The sequence below is a fragment of the Cantharellus anzutake genome, assembly GCF_015039405.1.
Source record: "Cantharellus anzutake strain C23 chromosome Unknown EI90scaffold_7, whole genome shotgun sequence".
Classification (NCBI taxonomy): Eukaryota; Fungi; Basidiomycota; class Agaricomycetes; order Cantharellales; family Hydnaceae; genus Cantharellus; species Cantharellus anzutake.
In genome coordinates, this window is record NW_024066957.1 from 109,475 (window position 1) to 128,059 (window position 18,585).

At 49.4% G+C, this 18,585-nt stretch overlaps 6 protein-coding genes across 6 annotated transcripts; 3 read left to right on the forward strand and 3 right to left on the reverse strand.

Annotated features, from left to right (window-relative positions):
- Nucleotides 1-373: 373 nt before the first annotated feature.
- Nucleotides 374-1,821, forward strand: EI90DRAFT_3144165 (aquaporin-like protein; the record flags this gene model as incomplete). The annotated part of the gene is made up of 7 exons (XM_039065109.1): nucleotides 374-400; nucleotides 474-529; nucleotides 581-654; nucleotides 707-826; nucleotides 884-1,065; nucleotides 1,127-1,556; nucleotides 1,739-1,821. 7 exons carry the CDS (start codon nucleotides 374-376, stop codon nucleotides 1,819-1,821), a joined length of 972 nt encoding a protein of 323 aa, XP_038920619.1.
- Nucleotides 1,822-1,861: 40 nt separating this feature from the next.
- On the forward strand, nucleotides 1,862-3,099 carry EI90DRAFT_3038953 (uncharacterized protein). Its single transcript, XM_039058904.1, has 2 exons — nucleotides 1,862-2,670; nucleotides 2,739-3,099. Exons 1-2 carry the CDS (start codon nucleotides 1,927-1,929, stop codon nucleotides 2,994-2,996), a joined length of 1,002 nt encoding a protein of 333 aa, XP_038920620.1. The 5' UTR covers nucleotides 1,862-1,926; the 3' UTR covers nucleotides 2,997-3,099.
- A 422-nt stretch (nucleotides 3,100-3,521) lies between these two features.
- On the forward strand, nucleotides 3,522-8,351 carry EI90DRAFT_3038954 (uncharacterized protein). Its single transcript, XM_039058905.1, has 17 exons — nucleotides 3,522-3,721; nucleotides 3,780-3,910; nucleotides 3,968-4,279; nucleotides 4,334-4,450; nucleotides 4,507-4,609; nucleotides 4,665-4,819; nucleotides 4,879-5,200; nucleotides 5,256-5,563; nucleotides 5,620-5,824; nucleotides 5,884-6,513; nucleotides 6,566-7,134; nucleotides 7,184-7,318; nucleotides 7,370-7,600; nucleotides 7,656-7,769; nucleotides 7,825-7,952; nucleotides 8,007-8,051; nucleotides 8,109-8,351. Exons 1-17 carry the CDS (start codon nucleotides 3,565-3,567, stop codon nucleotides 8,146-8,148), a joined length of 3,702 nt encoding a protein of 1,233 aa, XP_038920621.1. The 5' UTR covers nucleotides 3,522-3,564; the 3' UTR covers nucleotides 8,149-8,351.
- Nucleotides 8,224-10,551, reverse strand: EI90DRAFT_3038957 (uncharacterized protein; the record flags this gene model as incomplete). Its single annotated transcript, XM_039058906.1, has 4 exons — nucleotides 8,224-8,889; nucleotides 8,961-9,930; nucleotides 9,990-10,097; nucleotides 10,149-10,551. Coding segments are annotated over 4 exons (1,869 nt in total), but the record flags the coding sequence as incomplete, so codon positions are not given.
- Nucleotides 10,552-11,187: 636 nt separating this feature from the next.
- EI90DRAFT_3038962 (uncharacterized protein) lies at nucleotides 11,188-12,157 on the reverse strand. The gene is made up of 3 exons (XM_039058907.1): nucleotides 12,096-12,157; nucleotides 11,604-12,020; nucleotides 11,188-11,547 (listed from the first exon to the last, which is right to left on the reverse strand). The coding sequence occupies exons 2-3, from the start codon at nucleotides 11,820-11,822 to the stop codon at nucleotides 11,275-11,277; spliced, it is 492 nt and encodes a 163-aa protein (XP_038920623.1). The 5' UTR covers nucleotides 11,823-12,020; nucleotides 12,096-12,157; the 3' UTR covers nucleotides 11,188-11,274.
- Nucleotides 12,158-13,478: 1,321 nt separating this feature from the next.
- EI90DRAFT_3144166 (putative alcohol dehydrogenase) lies at nucleotides 13,479-15,405 on the reverse strand (the record flags this gene model as incomplete). The annotated part of the gene is made up of 8 exons (XM_039065110.1): nucleotides 13,479-13,836; nucleotides 13,896-13,978; nucleotides 14,053-14,328; nucleotides 14,389-14,567; nucleotides 14,674-14,732; nucleotides 14,796-14,971; nucleotides 15,032-15,082; nucleotides 15,148-15,405. The coding sequence occupies 8 exons, from the start codon at nucleotides 15,403-15,405 to the stop codon at nucleotides 13,479-13,481; spliced, it is 1,440 nt and encodes a 479-aa protein (XP_038920624.1).
- Between the last annotated feature and the right edge of the window lie 3,180 nt (nucleotides 15,406-18,585).

Below are 18,585 nucleotides of genomic sequence, written 5' to 3' on the forward strand. Positions count from 1 at the left end.
TTTACAACTATGCATGGGCCGCGGCTTTTAAGTCGACATCTTTTTCGTGTGGGATGATATATGAATTATTTTAAGCCTCTTCGAATGATTGAAGTCTGATATCTCAGACGCGGGTTAAAGGGGAGACTTATACATAGGGTTTCCTGGCACCTATTATTCGTTTAACACGGCCAGATAAAGCCGGAAGGAGTTCGCAGGTCGTGTCCCCTCTGTGCTTACCACCACAAAAGATGGGGCCTAGACGTGCATCAGTGGTTGAAGCTGAGTAAGCTCTAACACACAGTCTCGAGGATTCGGAGTAATCGGACCCTCTCTAGAATTCGAGTTGTCTCTCCTCGTCTTGATGCCCTGTCAGGCTTGAAGACCAGTCTCCATGTCGATGACGTCGCTACTAAGCCAGGTTAGTGCTCAGTGCCTGGTATCTGGTTGTTATATTGATATATGATAATTCAGAATGGTATGGGATTTGGGAGCATAGACGTCCTGCCTGGGTGCAAGAATGTTCTGGGGAGTTCATTGGCGTTTTCATGTTAATATCGATTCGACTCGCCGCCGTACTCATTTTCTGACAAACAATCAGTTTTTGCTATGTTGGATTAGGCTCGACAGCTGCACTGACGATTGGGGAGAATACTAACCAATCACAGCTCTCCAGTAAGTCCGTGCCCTTTCTTTCCAAGCCCGAAGACGCTACATGAAGGAAAAGGCGTCCTGCAAATTGGTCTAGCGTATGCATTTGGCATCGCCGTTGCTATTATCACCTGTGGCATGAGTTCTGGCGGCCATTTTAGTCCTGCCATCACTGTGACGTTCTCGCTATTCAAGAGTAAGCCAAACTTCATGTCATACGCTGGTGGGCGTTGAGTCACCAATCATATTACAGACTTCCCCCTCAAGAAAGTACCCCTCTACATTGCTTCTCAAATCGCTGGGGCTTTCTCTGCAACATTAATCGTGTATGCGCAATATCGCCCATATTTCCTCGAGATAGAAACCCGGCTCGTTGCAGCAGGCAAAGAGGCGTCCCTCTTTTCATCTTCAGGGCCCGCAGGGGTCTTCGCTATCGTGAGCTTGATTTTTCTACTACTTCCTGCTTATTCATGAGCTATCTTCCACCATGCTGCAGTACCCTAACCCGGGTGTCTCGCTCGGATGGACATTCCTGAACGAGTTTTTCGCTAACATCTTTATCGGTCTTGTCGTCTGGGCTTGTCTTGATCCTTCCAACGTCTTCGTCACCTCCACATCCATCCCAGCATTTATTGGCCTTGCCTGGGCCCTTGTCATTTGGGGATTCGATCCTGCTACCTTGTCAACTAACGTTGCAAGAGATGTTGGGGCCCGACTTGGTGCAATCGCGATATGGGGAACAAATGCTTGGGGAGGCCGATATGGAGCAATGAGCGCCTTCACTCCCTTCTTGAGCACATTCCTGGCAGCGTGCATATACGAGTTCTTGCTGGTTGACACGTCGAGAGTCATTACCGCTTCCGCGAAAGGTTTGATGGAGAATAACGAGCGTCAACGGGAGAGGAAGGCGTATAAGTGTGACCAAGGTGCGAAGGAAGGCGGCCAGCTGGGTGGGTGGCCGAAGGGGCCAATGCACTGGGAGGACGTGCGCAAAAAAGCCGAATGGAATACCGCCTAATCATGAGATGAGTTCTCCCTGGACGCTTTCTCTATTTGGGCATTCAATATTTTCTGATTCGTCGAACTATGATGTTTATATGGATTCAAGTACAAGATAGATGCTTATTCCTCCACATGAACATAGAGACTAATGAACCGCTTGCGTCTGAATCCTTTGTAGACAGCTACTGAATTAATACACTCTCATCTCGTGGGAACGATCGATTGAATAGGCGTCTCTGTTCTGTTTCCCGGCCCCATCGCACGCCAGCCAGCGCCTCGCCCCACGCAAAGAGTATGCCCCGTGGTGGGCGGCTGCGATCTCCCAGTAACTCCATCCCTATCAATTCCAGAGAGTTGCTAGAACTTGTCATACGAGCAGATCGTTCACTCAATTCTGGTGTGCCAGCATGGTTGATGGAACAGCAGCACCAGGTTGCGCGACGAACTAAGAGTCTTTATGTTGAGCTTGGATCTGCGGAGACAAGTCCTTTGGGAACCATTTCGCCTCGACAGTTCCTTATTGGGAACCCATTTAAGGCCCTCGAGCGGTTGGTTATCACTCGGGCTTATGGTGGAGAACTATACCCAGAGGGACTGAGTTTGGGGAATGAGGGAAGAGATCTGGATGATGCGGATTATTCGGTTTCGCTAGATTTCGACTTGGTCGAGGCTAGCTCACTGCGAACGCTCATAGTGGAAGGAATCGAGTTGTCCGGAGGCAAAAAGGATCCATTCCACGTGGAGACACTGTCGCTCTCGTACGCTGCCATGGAATGGAGGCTATTTGCTTCCCTCCTTCACGGATCGACAGAACTTCGAAGCCTCAAATTACACCATTCACGCATCGACGATGCCCCTCCGCACTGGTCACTGACGCTTCCATGGTTACGCACGTTGTCCATTCACACCACGCATCTTAGAGATTTGGCGAAGTTCTTGGGTAATATTCGAACCTTCAATCTTTGCAATCTTGACATTCAGGTCCAGTCGGTTTCCCCAAGAGACTACGGGGCACTCTCGAGGGCATTGCACGCACTGGTGCGCCGGCGCCTACATTGCCTCAGTTCAGTGGCACTAATGTCAGATTTATAAACGTTCACCTGCAGCTACTCTCCAACGACCTAATGAAATTGACAATTGGGGGCCATTTCGCTTTCATAATTGACGTGCTCAAAATTCTCGTCGATGGCGGGATTCACAGGTTGGAGGAATTAGATATCGATTCCGAACGGCGATGGCCATCGGACGAGATTTGGCGCGTGCATCTCAAGGATGCACAGGATCTCATTCATCAACTGGTCCAGAAGGGCAGTGGCACCCCGTTGCTCAAGTTGCCTGACGTAATGACGCAGAGGGTCGAGTAGACTCCCCCACCTGTGGGGTTACTACCGACCATGGGCTCTTAGGCTACTTTTTGATTCTGGCAATGTTGTTGAGACCGGGCATTTATCATTATCCTCTATTATTCAACGGTTAGTAATGCGACAAGCAGAAGGGGAAACTCATCGAGGGATATTTAGCTTATCGGGGCGTGGCCATTGATCCCAGAATTTTGCCGATTACCAAGTTGGCCACCAATTGGATCTATTCTCCTGGGTACCTCCTCTTAGATACCACAGGGCCGAGACCATCACTACAAAAATGGTGGCGGTTGAGAACCATTCCACTCTGGAGGGAAACACACTGGGGAGAAATGTGAGCGTGCATTTCACAGCGTTTAAGCCTACATGCATCAGCGCTTAAGCTTCCCCAGTAACCTGCTCAAGTGTTAGGCCAACGGCACTGGTGGTGCTTCCACATTCACATTTGCTTAACAATGTGATTGGCGAGTGTCAGTCTCTTTCGCTCGAGTCACATGACTGCGTCATCTTTGTTTACATCACTGGTTTGTTTAGTCGGCCAAACAAGAGACGCGCTTGACATCCGTCCCCGATGCTTTCACCGCGCAAGACGGTTCCCCTCGCCACTGGCGAACCGTCGTCGCGCATAAGGGGTCGTAGCGACGCAACTCAAGTCCAAATTACACACCGTACTTTTTTCTGCAGTGTTGTGTTCGAAGGGGGCAACCATGGAAAACCACTCTCTCCTGGTGAGGGATGTCTCCTTGCTGTGTAAATTATGCCGTCAGCTCATCCCTTGTAATGAAGATGTCAAAGATGTCGTAGCCTCCCTCGGTACTCGCCTGTCTGAGGATGGGAAACCTGCAGCAGAGGAAATCGAGGAGCCATCCGACTCTCCTGCAAACCCTGCCGAATCGGCATCGGAGGGTGTTAACAACGTACTTTATATTTTGATTGAACAATTATTGCAATATTGAAAGATCTCTTTAATGAAGGGAGTCTCGAAGCAGAAGCGGCCGTCAGCAGAAGTAGCAACGCTGGTGGAGGTCCTCAACGAGCTCGTCAGGACGGAACGATCATACGTCCGCAAATTGCACGTCCTTAAGCGGTCCTATGCAGACCCCCTTCGCTCCTTTGCCCGTGCTAAGGACACTGCTATTATCCCACCCTACGAAGCTAAAACAATGTTCGGCAATCTGGATAGCATTATACTTGCCAACGAAACCCTTCTGGCTGATCTCGAGTTGATGCTGTCACCGAATGGTCCAAAACAGGTTGGCGGAATAGGCGATGTTCTCCTTAAGCATGTATGGGCGTTGGTCTCGTGTTTGGATGTGTGCTAGTATACTCATGGACTTCAGTTTAAGGACGCCAGAACGTTTGACTGCTACAAGCAATATTATTCCAAAATTGAGGAGGCGCAATCCATCTTTGAATCATTGAAGAAGTCCAATAGTGGCTTTTCGGGTTTCATCGAGGTAGGCATTCATCCCAAATGTCTGTCCCTCATCGACTGAACGACTTCATTGTGTAGAGGATCAAATACTCGACCTCGGACTCTCATAGTCGAATTGGGCTTCGTGAGCTTCTTATAGAGCCAGTACAACGCATTCCCCGATATACCCTCTTTGTCCAACGTGATGCGTCTTCGACCTTCATTTTCAATTTTGAGACTGACATGAAACTTGGTAGAGATAACTAAATACATGCCAGAGAAAGATCCACAGAGAGCCAGAGTTCTTGATGCGGAACAAGCAATCGCCAGCATAGGCAAGTGTGAAGCGGGAGACGAGACACGTAGATTCGCTGTGATGTCCGCACTGCAGCGCAGCATTGATGGTTTCCCTGTGAGGATTGGCCTGTAGCACAAGTTCCGGGGCGATCTACTGACTAGATTCGACATTAGCACGGGCTCATCAGCAATAGCAGAAACTTCATTGACTGCATTGACGTTGATGATGTGCCTGTCGACCTATATCATCATAGTGGCCCTTCCGGATCATCATCAACACTACTTCCCTGCACACTGTTCCTGTTTGATGATAAATTGATGATTGCCAAGCGACACACTTCGTCATCATCTGGACGAGCACTGGCTGGTCTGGACGAAGCGGATCGCTTAGCAAAATCGGGGATACTGAACGGTCTCACATCAAAAAGGAATGCTATGAGTTGCAAAGGAGTGGTTGACATCACTGAAGTGGTTGCCACAGATCCTGGCTCGATTGGTAGGAGAACCGATACGGAGGTGACGAATCGCTTATTGACATTTTTTCTATACAGACATACATATTTACCTCGAACAAGAGCCTCCTGACCAATCCGACAGATGGACCAATCGTCCATTCCGCTCGCTTTCCGTCGTTTGTCCGTCCGCTGGCCCTCAAGCTCCCCAGCAGGCCCTCGCTGCTAAAGGCCGCTTTTTAGAGAGTCTGTGGTTAGCACAGGCCATGTATCGGTCGAAATCTGGTCGATCAGTGACTTTTGTCTCAGACGACAAGAATATTGGCAGCAGCTCGAGCCGGCTAACAATTGCACGTACTTACTTTAACGTGTATCGTCGAATGGCATATTTGAGTGAACCTAGGAAGGTGGGTTACTGAACACCAGCTACACTTTCACAAAAAGCTAAGTTTGACTCTTCCAGGGCAAGATCGTTCTTCACATAGACCCATCTGGAAGAGCAGATAGACTTCCGTTCGGTATCGATTGCGGTCCTTATGTAATCATCCGTGTGCAACCAATGAAAGGGGAACTCTGCCGGTACGGTGTCTCTTCAAGCGATGAGCCAGACGAAGTCGAGGAAGAGATTGTTCATACGGCCACTGTCCCTAATCGCATAGTCCACACGAGTAAGTTATGGGTGAGATCTGACTACGATTCTGCTGAGCAATACCTCATCATACGCTAGTTCACCAATATGGGCTTTTTAGATTCAGGACAGAACGAATATCGAGACCGACCACTCCTACCCCCAGCACTCGCGGCCGTGCCACCATTTTCAACTTGGATGCGATATCACGTAATCTTTTTAACTCTCGCTCCACTTCTCTTTCGAGTAAAGGTCCAAGTGGGGATGATTTTGCTCAAGATGGAAGTAGTAGTGGGAGTAGCCACAAGCGAAGCAGATCTTTCGCGAGCCGTGCATCTCAGCTTATGTCTCAGACCACTGGGACAACCACCACCGACAGCTTTAAATTTTCGCAACGATCCGTTTCTACAACTGCCACATCGTTGGTGGAGGACGAATCGCTGAGTTTTTCCAGATCGAGAAGCACTTCGCCGCGGAAGCTGTATAAGAGTGGGCGCTCGCCGAGCCAAGCGAGCAGTCCATCCAAATCTCGCGAAAGCTCTCGCGAACGATCCAGTGTGGAGCGTGAACTTGCAGTGGCAGATACAACCATGCCATGTGATGAGTCAGAAGTGGACCTTAGTATGCGACTTGAGCTTGCTCGGCAAAACAGCTTATCCCAGCATCAAACCAGCGAGAGCCATCTTCGAATGTCATCGTATGCCCCATCTGCTGAGAGCATATCGGAAGGTATTTATGGTTTACCTTTCTGTGCCCGTCTACTTATTCTTCATCTATGTAGAGGATGGATCGACGATTCGAAAAGCGCCGTCAGAAAATTCAACGCTGCGTCCGATATCCCCTGCTCCCACAGAACGAACGATGGAGATTCCTTCTCGGCCAACGAGCTCAATGAGCATTCGGCGGCAACCAACTGGGCCTCGAGAGCCACCGAAAAGTCCAGGCCTGCGGGCGACTAAGGTTGAGCATGAGATCGAACGAACCCTCAGTCAACTGGGTTCTTCAACACTTCCCCGGCCTCGAACACCATCACCACCCCGCGCGTCTGGTAAGCAATTTCCATTGCCAGCTGCAGAGCAGAGCACTGCAGGAACCACATGTACTCCTTCTCCGCCGCCAGTTTCAATACCTATCCAGACAACGGGTCCTGTCGAACCCCTCTCTATCAAGAAACGATCATCCACCAGGCGAAATTCTCCGGTATTCAAGAAGGGTGCGAGCGAATCTGCCATCGATATTACAAACGTTCATAACGTATCAGAGTTAAATCCATTCCTTCAGTCTGCGCCATTGAAGGGTCAAACTTCCGTGAAGCGCTCATTATCACTTGCCCAAGAGGCAATGGAAGATGTGAGGGTTGTCGTGCTATCGTTTGAAATATAAACTCACCAGCATTCAGGCGACTGCTTCAAGTCGTGCGTTGAAACGTATCAAACTTGAGGTAAATAGCCTCAATGTGGCGTTGACGAGCTCTTCACAGTCTCGTTCATCGGTGACGAATCCTGGTCTTCGCACACCCACCCGGGCACCCCCAGTGAGTCCCGTGTTCCACTCTTATTAGACTAAGAATCACGTCTTCTCCTAGACTCGGGAGGCGGAGGCCAGACTGGAAGAAATGCGTCGGCTTATCGGGCAGAGTAGAGTCCCTCCATCGAGGCCCGAAAGCCCCACTAAGGGGTCTTTTCGTGATGATTCGGCATCCATTGAGGCCCTTAAGGATCAGATCCTTGATGCTGAACGGACCTTCAAGAAACTTCTTCAAAAACACGAGTCACTAATTTCTGAACTGGAAGCTGTTTCGATGGATTTTGATGAAGTACGTTGATTTTCGTGTAAAATTCGACCGGTTCAATGAACTCAACTACATACAGCGTCAATCGCAGCTTGAGCGCACCGAGAACGAGCTACAGCATGCACGCCGGCAATGCGACTTGGTGAAAAAGCTTCTGGCTGATGCAACTGCTGAGAACGAGATCATGTATGATGTAAGTGAATGAGATGAGGTGGTTATCCACTAAGGTAGCTGAGTTTAGCTGTCAGGCATTCAATGAGGAGCTGGATGGCATGTTCCAAGATGCAAACCTTCCGAAAACTGAGGCTTGGGATGCAATGGTAACAGATCTCCGGAAAGCTAAGGACGACAGAAACTCCCTAGCGAAGCAAAATTCGTCAGTGGTCATGACTTCGTTAAGATTGTCCTCTTAATGCTGCATGTTATTTAGGTCACTAAAACGAAGTCTAGAGCTGGCTCAACTTCAGAGCGAAGAGTGCGTGAGGTCTTTTGTGTTCCTCTCGATATGTGAATTTGAGCGACCGTTCTTTAGATGGGGACGGATTCTTCGAGCTCATGGGTTAATCTCATAACATTATCTGCCAACTTACATTTCACAATTCGCTTCCACATCTATTGTCCACATCGCTCGATCTCTATGTTGTTACTTGTAAGATGCATCTCTTTTGCTGGCTTGTTTCTAGGTTGTCTGATCAATAGGGCCCTCCTGCGAAATCCACTTATCATCTTGAATCCTAGTACACTGCCAAACAATATAAATATATACACTGTCATGAATGATTGTACAAGTAGGATATACCAACTCCTTGCGCTCGCATTTGAGACTGAGAGCGGGAATTTTGGTGTTACTTGAGTTTCTGGGTATCAGGAATGCTAAGTGGTGGTGATTACTGATGGAGGACAGAATAAATAGGGTCAATGGATGCTATAATATGGAGGTGAATTTATTTCGGTGCTGGAAAAAAGACCGAATGGACCGTGCGGAGTGCGAAGTGGCACTTGAAGAGCTTGAAGTTGAGGACGTTGTCATCTTTCGGCTAGAGCTTGGGAGAGGCTCCAATCTGCACAAGTCAATCGCTGAACGAGATCTGCCAGTCATATCCTCCGGTGGATCTGGAAGTGGGGGTGGAGTAGAGTTTGGAAAGGGTGACACGACCGGGGAAGGTTCAAAGTGGATAGGGGACGCTGATCGCAATACAACCGAAGTTTTGGTCCAGTAAGGTGATAAGAATGAATCGTGACCATTTCGTGTGCTTCGAGATGAGCGGATTGGGCTACTAGATCTCACTTGAGAAGAATTGCGGAAGTCTGCGCTTCTATGAGTGAAGGCGGAACTTTGGATGGGGTGCTCTTTGTGCGCCGCCGAGTGACTGCCGTCAGAGACCGCGTCAGAAAGGAAGATCTTTTCGAAGGGGGTTGGTCTGGAATTCTTTCAGGCGGGAGTGTTAGTTTGCATTCTGGAAGAGGGACATCGGCCGAGTCGACATCAGATTTTACCTCCGTAACCGTATTGCCGTTTCGAGGGAATTGAGTGTCCTCACTCATAAGCTTAGTCCGGGTAACTGACAACACATCATCCCAGAAGGATTCGGCATCATCGTCAGAGATCTCCTGGGGCCATACCATATATCCAAAGTTATCAGGTTCTCGCAGAACCGGATCCCCTAATTTATCGGAAGCAACCATTCGCTTACGAATCGGCGAATGACCTCTAAGCTCATCTGGATCAGACGAACCACAAGGCACAGAACAAGTCTTGTGATGCCGAGGTGGGGAAGGGGGAGCAGATTGACGCCGAACACGAGCATACAATGTTGAGGTGGCAGCTTTCTTACTAAGTGATGTATGAGTGGGTCCGGGGAATGAGGTAGCCGCCTTCGACCAAGGCCCTCTCTCCGTCAGATCCTGTGTCGAAGCTGGCCTGTGGGGCTTCGGATGACTGAAAAGTTCTCCGCGAAGTTGAGCCTGGGTCCGAATAGAGATGCACTCGCTTGACCACATATCCGTCAGCGTTCGATCGACCAGTAGACGTTCCGTGGCAGCAACACGTCGATATGTCGTAGTAAAGGTATCCAACAAAAATATGCTCGAACGTTTCCCTGCCGAAGCTCGCTTGCTAGTAGTGGTCCATTGGCGTTCCATCTTGGACGGTGCAACTGGCTCTGCGAGCACCGGTCTCGACTCGATCTCGGAAACTGGAGAAGCCCCAAGTTTCGTAGAGGAAATGAAAGAGATTGTGGCAGGTAGAGTAGCATGCGAAGAGTGGCCTGAAGGGACGTAGAAACCAGTGGATGCAAGTATGGATTGGCGCCGTTTCCGAGGTGGACCAGATTCACCGGAGGAGCATGTTGATCCTCCATGATCTGCAAACTCGATTTCTGCAGAAGAATATCCGCCTGCGACGGAACAGAACGAATCGTAATTAGGGTGCGTAGCCAAACGTCTTTCTCGCCAATGCATGAGGCTCCAAGTTCCAGGGTATGATCTGCCACCTTAATTTTGAAAGAATGCGGAAGAAGCCCTACATAGGGAGAATTAATTCATTTTCCTCAACTCGGAACGGCATGCCCACCTGGTTCTTCAGTCACATCCTCCACCTCCACGTTCCCAAGCGAGAGCCAATGTAAAGGCAAAAAATTCTTATTTTTCCGTACCTTCACCAATAGCAAGTACCCATCATATACGAACGCTCCGCAATACCTCACCCTAACAACTCCAGTAAGGGGCGCGAGCGACGGATGATGGTATATCAGATCAAGTGAAGACGCCAGCCGAATATCACCAAGACTCGCGACAAATTCTGACGAAATCGAAGATGTGGGATCAAGCCGGTCAACGATGCGCTGAGTCTTAACCTCGATGTCTCTTTTCGCCCTTGCAACGTCCACGTCATGGGCAACTCTCTTCGTGGCCATCAAAGCTTTGACGAGTAGGTCTTCGGAAGATGTTTCTTGTGCCTCGTCACCATTACCATTCCTTTGAGAAGTGGTGGGGGTAGCAACTGCTCCAGGAGCAACGGATACCGACACACCCTTTGAATCGGTTTGATAAGTAAATCACGAAATGCCAGCCTCTTCGACGTGGGCGCTAAAGATGTAGTGGGAGGCGACGGCGACCCAGGAGGGGTCAACGGGGGAACAGGCGGAACGAGGGGTGTATCACTGGTGTCTGGAGTATCTGGGTGGAACTCTGTTTGTGGTAGTAGCCCGGGAGAGGAACGGCGCCAAAGAATGGATGAAGACGGACGGGACCGAAGAGAGGACGAGTGCGCCTGAATTTTGACGCTAGGTGATGGAGGAGCGCTTTTGGAAGGACTGCTAGATGCAGTGAATGAAAGCCGTTTGAGAGATTTGTCGCTTGCTCTTTTGCTTAGGGGAGATTTGGATGCTTTGCGCAATGGCGTTGGGCTGTTGCTGGTTGGAGTGGAGGGAATGTTATCCTGACGATTAGGGGATAAGGACGTAGGCTTGTCTTTTTCGTTTTTTTCCGCGTCATCCTCGTATATCAAGCCCAAAGGGGAGGATTGTATACTTGAAGCGTTTGCTGCCCTTGAAGCGCATGCCTTTTCAAAGGCAGCAAATGCGGGCACGTGTTGGATGTTGTGGATGATTGCCGCTGCTTCTGCATGACCAGAACAGAACGTTTCATACACGGCACCAAGTTGAGAAGTCTTTTGAGGCAATTTAGGAGATCAACGATCAATAAAACTGCGACGGTGTGTGAGAGACGTGTGCTCGACTTACTATATCGAGAAAGCACAGCGCGATTGCATTTATTGCAAGTTTCTCATCCCCGACGCCGCCTTCATCCGCACCTGTCTGAGTCCCTACAATGCCGTGGTCTCTTGCAACTGCCTCCAAGTTCTGAGCGAATGGCTTATGCACAGCAAGAATCTCGGGCACGTTCAGTGCGATTCGCTCCCGCTCATCCTGCGTCAGATTCAAGCTTGTGTCTCGCATGAGCTCAGTAAGGTAGACCTAGATTAAATAGAAGCCACAAATGAGATACTAATTGGTGTGAATGATAGTGTGGTGGATGAACGTACCTCGTGAAGTACCTGGAGATCATCCACATACGCTCTTTCGGTACCTACAAGCTCCGCCATAACATACCATGCCCGATTCCTCAAAGGCTTGGGAGGTGGTTCAGGTGACGGCTCGGTACTAGCATGATCACTCGAACACTCCGACAAAGGGCACATGGGCGACCTGGATGATTGTTCCAAGTTGCCTTCCCCAATAGCCATGGAATGATCATCAGGCCCGGTAGCCACAGCAGCAGACGAAATATCAGCAACGAGAATAATAGGCGAATCTAACGCATCGCGTTTTTCGCGCTCGTCTGGAAACTCCGCGGATTCGGATATACGTGGGCCGATTCTCTTACGATTCAGCGTGGATTTTGATCTAGAACCGCGAGTTGCAGGTTGTGATGTTGGTGTTGAGTACGTCTGATGGAATTGATTTGGCGTGGTATAGAAACCCAACAAGTTACCTCGCCTTCCTCTTATTGAGGATAGCGAGGATGCAGGTGGTGTGGAGATGTCCGACACCCACTCGGAAGAAATGTGTACTGGGAAAGCGGAAGCACGCAACGCACCAACATTGTGCTTTATTAGTGGCGACTTGTCCGATTTAGAGAGTACAGGGGAAGTTGGGGTTATTCGAACGGAAGGGAGTGAGATGGTAGTGGGTGCAGGCGTTGAAGCGTTCGTTTCAGAGGTATCAGGCAGGAGGCAGGCATCGCGTTCTTGGCTCTGATTCGTGTCATTTGGTTGCGTGGACAGGGTTATGGTCGCTCGTTGACGATCACTTGAACTTACGGTAGCTGAGGGAACAGAACTAGAAAGAAGAAAACACGTTGCGAGTCGTAAGGCGTTGAAAGCTCGGAGCCCCACGCGCCAAAGGTGGGGGATTCACTCACTTTGGACGATCTCTTCCCCCAAAAACCTCAAGAAACGAAGTATTGACTCCATCATGAGCTGGAGGTGTGGGTGGAATAGGTGGTAATGGTGGCGAAGGGAATGTTGTTTGCATAACATCCTTCACGACGGGTGATAGAGCAATGACAGGGGATGGCTCAGAATATCGACGGACCGTCGTCGTCGTCTTCCAGGCATATCCAAATGTTCCAGTCGGCATTGTGGCAACGGTGCTGGTTGCGATGCAGTGATATTCGTGTTCAAATACGTGTCCAAGCGCGTGGAAATTACAGTTATTGGTGATGGTGGGTGCTAAGGCAAGTAAGCATGATCTGCGCTCTGTCCAGCTCAGAATGACGTTGGGAAGTGGGAGGTTGCAACTTTGTCAAGAATTGTGGTCCTTCAATTCAATCCTGCCCAAATGGAATTTCAGGAGTCTAATCCTCCAATTCATTCAGTTTCCCTACAAGGCAGTGTAAAGGTAATCCTCTTTACGATATACCTATCCCCTGACGTAGGTTATGTGCTACAACGTCATGGCAGGCTCTCTGATGCGCCACTCTGGGTCTTGCCACGTGCGTGGGGGATCGTTCATGGCTGAGGGTTGGGCTTTCACCAGGCAGGACTCCAGCCTCTATGCATGATTCGCGCGTAAGAGAGGCTTTCACGGCATTAATCGCGCCACAAAAATCAAATCAAACCACCTAATCTTCCATGATGCGTTGAAGAACCTTTTTCCAGTCCCAACACAACGGTGGCATAGCGGCTTCGGATGCCCATGCGCAGAATGAGGAGAAAACATATGCGAAGATCATGGCATATGCATCACAATTCCTGACCTGTGTACATGTGTACATGATCCCAGTTAAGTCCTTCCTTTTTGACGGGACCAGCGTCAATCCAAGATGTGTACCAATGCTGAAAGGCCCGAGAAACACGAAAGTAGTTGCCACGAGCAAGCATCAACACAGGCCCGAGTAACTAGTACCTCAGACTCTTCGAAATAATCCCCCTTAAATGCTCCGCTCCGTCCTCTCCCGCAACATCTCCAATTCCTGGCGCCAAGTCCAACACCCTCCGTTGAGGCAACGTTCCTTGTACAATCATCTCCACATCATCTTTCCCATACCCAACAGCTTCCAACCCGCGCGGAACGCCCAGAGAATCCAAAAACTCTGCAATAGCTTCATAAAGGTGGTCTCCTATCGAGTCCTCAGGTAGGCGTGTGATGGATGGATCGGTGAGCGGTACGCGTCGGAAGATGGATAGTGCTTCACGATGACGGGAAGGGGAAGAGGGAGCAGTGAATTGGAAGACAGCAGGTGAGGTGAGCGCCACGCTATTAGGCACCACTCAAGTCAGCGACGCCGGTTATTGAATCGCGAAACCACAACGCACCTTATTCCATGTGGGATGATAGGCTTATCGGGGTTATAACCAGGATGGTACCACTTCGGACCCGTCTTATTGAAACCGGAAATCTACCAAGAATGAGAAACTCAGTCAGTCAAATCTATTTGATCACCACTTATGCAAATGATCCGCAATTCCATACCGGGTAACTCGCAGCATGACACAAATGTACTCCCCCATTGCCAAAGCCAATACCGGCAAACGTAGCTGCAAGCAACATTTGTGACTTGGCTTCCTTGTCCTCCTTGTTCCTCGCTACCCTAGGCAGGTGCTCAATCGTTTGACGCAAAGCCCACATGGAAAATACATCAGAGATGGGGTTTGAGCCTTGGTATGCTGGACGTTGAATTGGGTTGGCCGGGCGGGGCGTGCGCTCATAATAAGGGATTGCAGTGTACGATTCCATGGCATGGAAGAGCTATTGCAGATTGATTTAATCATTCGACGCCCGAATGTGACTTCCGGCAACAAGACTGACCACATCCAAACCGGCACTGATATGCACCTCAGTGGGGCATGAGTCAGTATTATCAGTATCTACGATCCCAAGTGTCGGCCTCAGAGCCCTGTTCGCGATACCCGTCTTGAACTTCTTTGAGGGTATGTCCAGGATCGCCGTCCCAGTCGTTTCAGATCCCGTCCCAGCGGTCGTAGGGACTTTCATTCAAGTATTCAAGTGAATGCCATTAACTGGTGAGTTTCCCGATGTACGAGGGTATGCATACCAGCAATGAGAGGGCGAAGAGTTTTGGTAACGGAAGACCTCTCCCTACTGGGGCATTGATGAAATCGTACAGGTCAGCTTCAGGGTAAACGGTGAACCTGTTTCGATCGCCCCCATTCATCACAAATTCGACATTCATAAGGTGGATTTGTCCAACGCACAAATTCGCAGCTTTAGCTGTATCCATAACGCTACCCCCTCCAACAGCCAAAAAATGGCTGAAATTGTGCTTGCGTGCCCAAGCGATCGCTTCTAACCAACTTGCATCTGTAGGTTCGACGGCCACATTTGTGAAGAGTTCGAACGGGACATTATTGGCCTGGAGCGATTCAATCGCCTATTTCCCAAATCCTTCACATTCGACTCTGTCAATATGCGAAAAGGAACGACAGCTTACAGTCTTAACAGGTTTAAGCTTCGCAAGGTTGGGGTCCGTGAGGACTCCGACCTAAGACGTCACATGGAAACGTCGGTGAAGCTTCCCCGCGAGAGAGACAACATAACCAAACACACCCTCGAAGCTTTGGCATTTGCAAAGTCCATACCAACTTCTTTCGTTACTCCCGCACCAAATCGTAGATTGCTCGCTGCCACCTCGAAGGCATATTCCTTCTCTGGAGCGAGTTCCACGGGCGTGGCGAACTTTCTAAACTGGTTGATAGCGTGAGATGCTATTGGACCGGAAGTTCGACAGGCATGACATGGGCACACAGTGTGCCTGCTCAGATTCATCAGCTGTGCGATGGTGGCTCGGCTCGGAAGAGGAGGCATTGTTGCTAGGCTGATTCAAAGCTTGCTATGCTAGTTTGCGAGTAAAGCGTGTCTGACCGGTTACAAGATGGCAGCAGAACCAGGGATCCATCGGGACGATCAGGTGATGCGTCAAATCAACTCAAGCCCTCCGGGAATCCACTGCGGCAGCGGAAAATTATTCACTATCGTAAGATATGGTTACTTATGATGGCCAAACATCTAGTAATGCTTTTGCTTCATCATGCACTTTTCGCCTTTGCTTCAATGATGTTATAACTTATCACTGGTCACTTTGTCCCAAGACCCGGCCAATATTGTATTCTTTTCGCGAGGTGGACTACGTATCTAAGTAATGGCGTTCTCTTTTTATCAATGAACCACTGCGCAGCCAGATGACTCAGCCGCGAAATTAAGATCGTCTGCCAAGAGAGCAAACGGAATGTCATTGGTCACATTGGTCACCATTTTTTTGAGCGGGAGTTGTCTTCCTCCACTACCGAAAATGCATTTCGGTGGGAAGAAAAAACGCAGGTACATGATGTTTTTCAATGGGGGTAGTGGAAACAATTTGCGGAGTCACACATCCAATTAGAGCGCACAAAGAATATTTGAACCTTGTCGAAGCATCGGCTGCTGTCATCAAAGTGGTGATGAATTTCCAAGAGAACCTGAGCTTTGAGCCAGGGAAGCGATGTGAAAAGCGAAATATGCAAGAAGGCACTTTAATTTTCGCGTCAATGATCATGTGTGAACCCTCAGGGCATCATGACCCTTGTCAATGATGAGTTGGTTGCCCGATGTGTAAGCCACAGCATCCTCGCAGAATGGGGGAGGGGGGGGAACAATGCCATTGTGGACAAAGTCAAGAGGCCGAACAGTCTGGGGTTTTTTGGTTGGCATATAGGTTGCTGCCGCGAATAACTTCAGGATGATTACTTGCAGAAAAATCGGACAGACTGTTGTTTGAGCAAGACATGACGACGCGCCGGTACGCATATCATGCCCATATCGGCTATCCGATATGATACCCTTTTACCATGTGTTTCGTGTTTCACTGTTGATTGCCTTCCACATGTAGCGCTGTCGCGTATCTCACTTTCTTATTACTTTTGTCTGATATTCGTGTTATTACTTTAACTACTTATACCGCTGTGCGGTTACAATATCAAGTCGGTTGTTCCCCGTTATCCGAGTGTCCCCGCTGAGAGCTACATAACAACAGGTTATGAGCCCAGCCTAGGGCTTAACCACCACAACTCAAAAACACTCGACGCTGCTTACATCTAAACCTCGCGCTCAACTTCTAGTCGACCTAACCCATGGCTGAAGACTTGGTATCCCTTGGCAAACGTCTCCCTATCTTGTCCGGGAAGGAAAACTACACTCAATGGAAAACCAGCATGGAGGATATACTGACTTACTCGGATCTATGGGCTTACGTTCAAACCGGTTACACTTTGCCCACCGACGCGACTCAGAAGGCCACAGCCGAGAAGGCACAGCGCAAGGCGCTTACGTTGATTCGTCTGCAAGTATCACCGTTCGTCCACACGTTTGTCGTTGATTCTCAGACCCCCGAGGCGGCCTGGAAGATCCTCAAAAGGGAATTTGAGGTGACCGGCGCCACATCCCGCATATTCCTCCGCCGGGAGTTATACACAACTTGCATGGCCGAAGATGACAACCTGGACATGCATGTCCAGAAGATGCGCACAATCTATAATAATCTGCGCATAGCCGGTGATAATATTCAAGACTCAGTGTTATGGAAATGGGAATTTCCCATTTTAGACTCTTATGGGTTCTGTGTCACATGATTTGTATAGTAATGAAAAAAACAAATCAACAATTAACCAAAAACCCGCTGTGCTAACATCTGTTACAACTAATGTTAAACTGCCTGTGATAACATCTGTATAACCATATGAACCCCATTTCCCAACCTTTCCCTCTTCCTGCGCTAAGGACGGACGAAAATGGGCGCCTCCGGCCCCATTTTTGTAACACTCAGAGTTTGTAATGGCGTTACTTATCTCACTCCCCACCTCCTGGGATAGCTTCACCTCTACCATTGAACTCAGAGATCTCGACTCTATGGACACTGCTGTGAAGAGCGCCGCTGCTGATTACATCCTTAACAGGATTAAAGGTGAAGCCAATCGTCGTCAATCGCGCAATACAGAGCCGTCCAGCTCCGCATTCAATTCCAAATCCGACCAACCAAACAAAGACAAACAGAAACCCGATCGATCCAACTCCGAGTGCCGCTACTGCCACAAGCATGGACATTGGGCCAAGGAGTGCCGGAAGCGGATAGCAGACGAGAAGAAGAAGAATTCGGCAAATGTCTCCTCTCAGGAGCAGGAGCCGAGCTTCTCCTTCGTCGCATCTGCCAATCCTGCTGTCCTGGCTGGTAGTCGATGGATTGGGGATACTGGTGCAGATGACCACGTTGTATCTGAGCGAGAAGCCTTCTTTGACTATGCAGAGACCCCTGGCCAGTTTGTGACTGGTGTAGGGGGAGCTAAGGTTCCCATCCGAGGATGCGGGACTGTTGCAACGGTAATGCATGCTGGGGACTCTTCACGGATTGTCACTCTCCACAACTGTCTACACATTCCATCATCCCAACCCAACCTCCTATCCCTTTCCCATCTCGACGATGTCGGTGGTACCATGCAAACACAGTCCGGCCAGATCAAACTTCTCACGCGTGATCACACACCACTCTGTGATGGCCGAATCCAAGACCACCTCTACCGTCTCGACATGCAGACTGTCGTGGCCGATGCCCCTTCCATACTAGCTGCGATTTCGGGTGATTCTTCGCCCAAAAGTCGTACCTGGGAGGAGTGGCATCGGGCCCTCGGACATCTTAACCCGTCCTCGCTTAGGACGATGAGGGACATGGGAGTCGTTGAAGGCTTGGAGGTTACCCCCAATTCCACTCTGAATTTCACCTGTGAAGCCTGTATCCAAGCTAAGCAGACCTCGAGGCCTTTCCCCAAAGAGTCCAGAACTAAATATAAATCAGTCGGGGACTTAATCGTCACCGATGTCTGGGGTCCGGCTCAGGTTCTAGGCAAAGGCGGGTATCAGTACTTCATTTCATTCACCGATGTTGCCACCCGTTTTAGCGTCGTAGCATTCCTTCGTCAGAAATCCGAATCAGTTACTCAATATCGTCGATTTGCTGCT

Coding starts and splice junctions, on each gene's coding strand:
- EI90DRAFT_3038962 (XM_039058907.1), bottom strand. CDS start 11,822: ATGGCTATTGGGGAAGGCAACTTGGAACAATCATCCAGGTCGCCCATG. Junction 11,548..11,603: donor AGGTACGTTCATCCACCACA/CTATCATTCACA, acceptor ATCTAGGTCTAC/CTTACTGAGCTCATGCGAGA.
- EI90DRAFT_3038954 (XM_039058905.1), top strand. CDS start 3,565: ATGCTTTCACCGCGCAAGACGGTTCCCCTCGCCACTGGCGAACCGTCG. Junction 4,820..4,878: donor GCAGCATTGATGGTTTCCCT/GTGAGGATTGGC, acceptor ATTCGACATTAG/CACGGGCTCATCAGCAATAG. Junction 7,135..7,183: donor CCCAAGAGGCAATGGAAGAT/GTGAGGGTTGTC, acceptor ACCAGCATTCAG/GCGACTGCTTCAAGTCGTGC.
- EI90DRAFT_3038953 (XM_039058904.1), top strand. CDS start 1,927: ATGCCCCGTGGTGGGCGGCTGCGATCTCCCAGTAACTCCATCCCTATC. Junction 2,671..2,738: donor CGAGGGCATTGCACGCACTG/GTGCGCCGGCGC, acceptor GTTCACCTGCAG/CTACTCTCCAACGACCTAAT.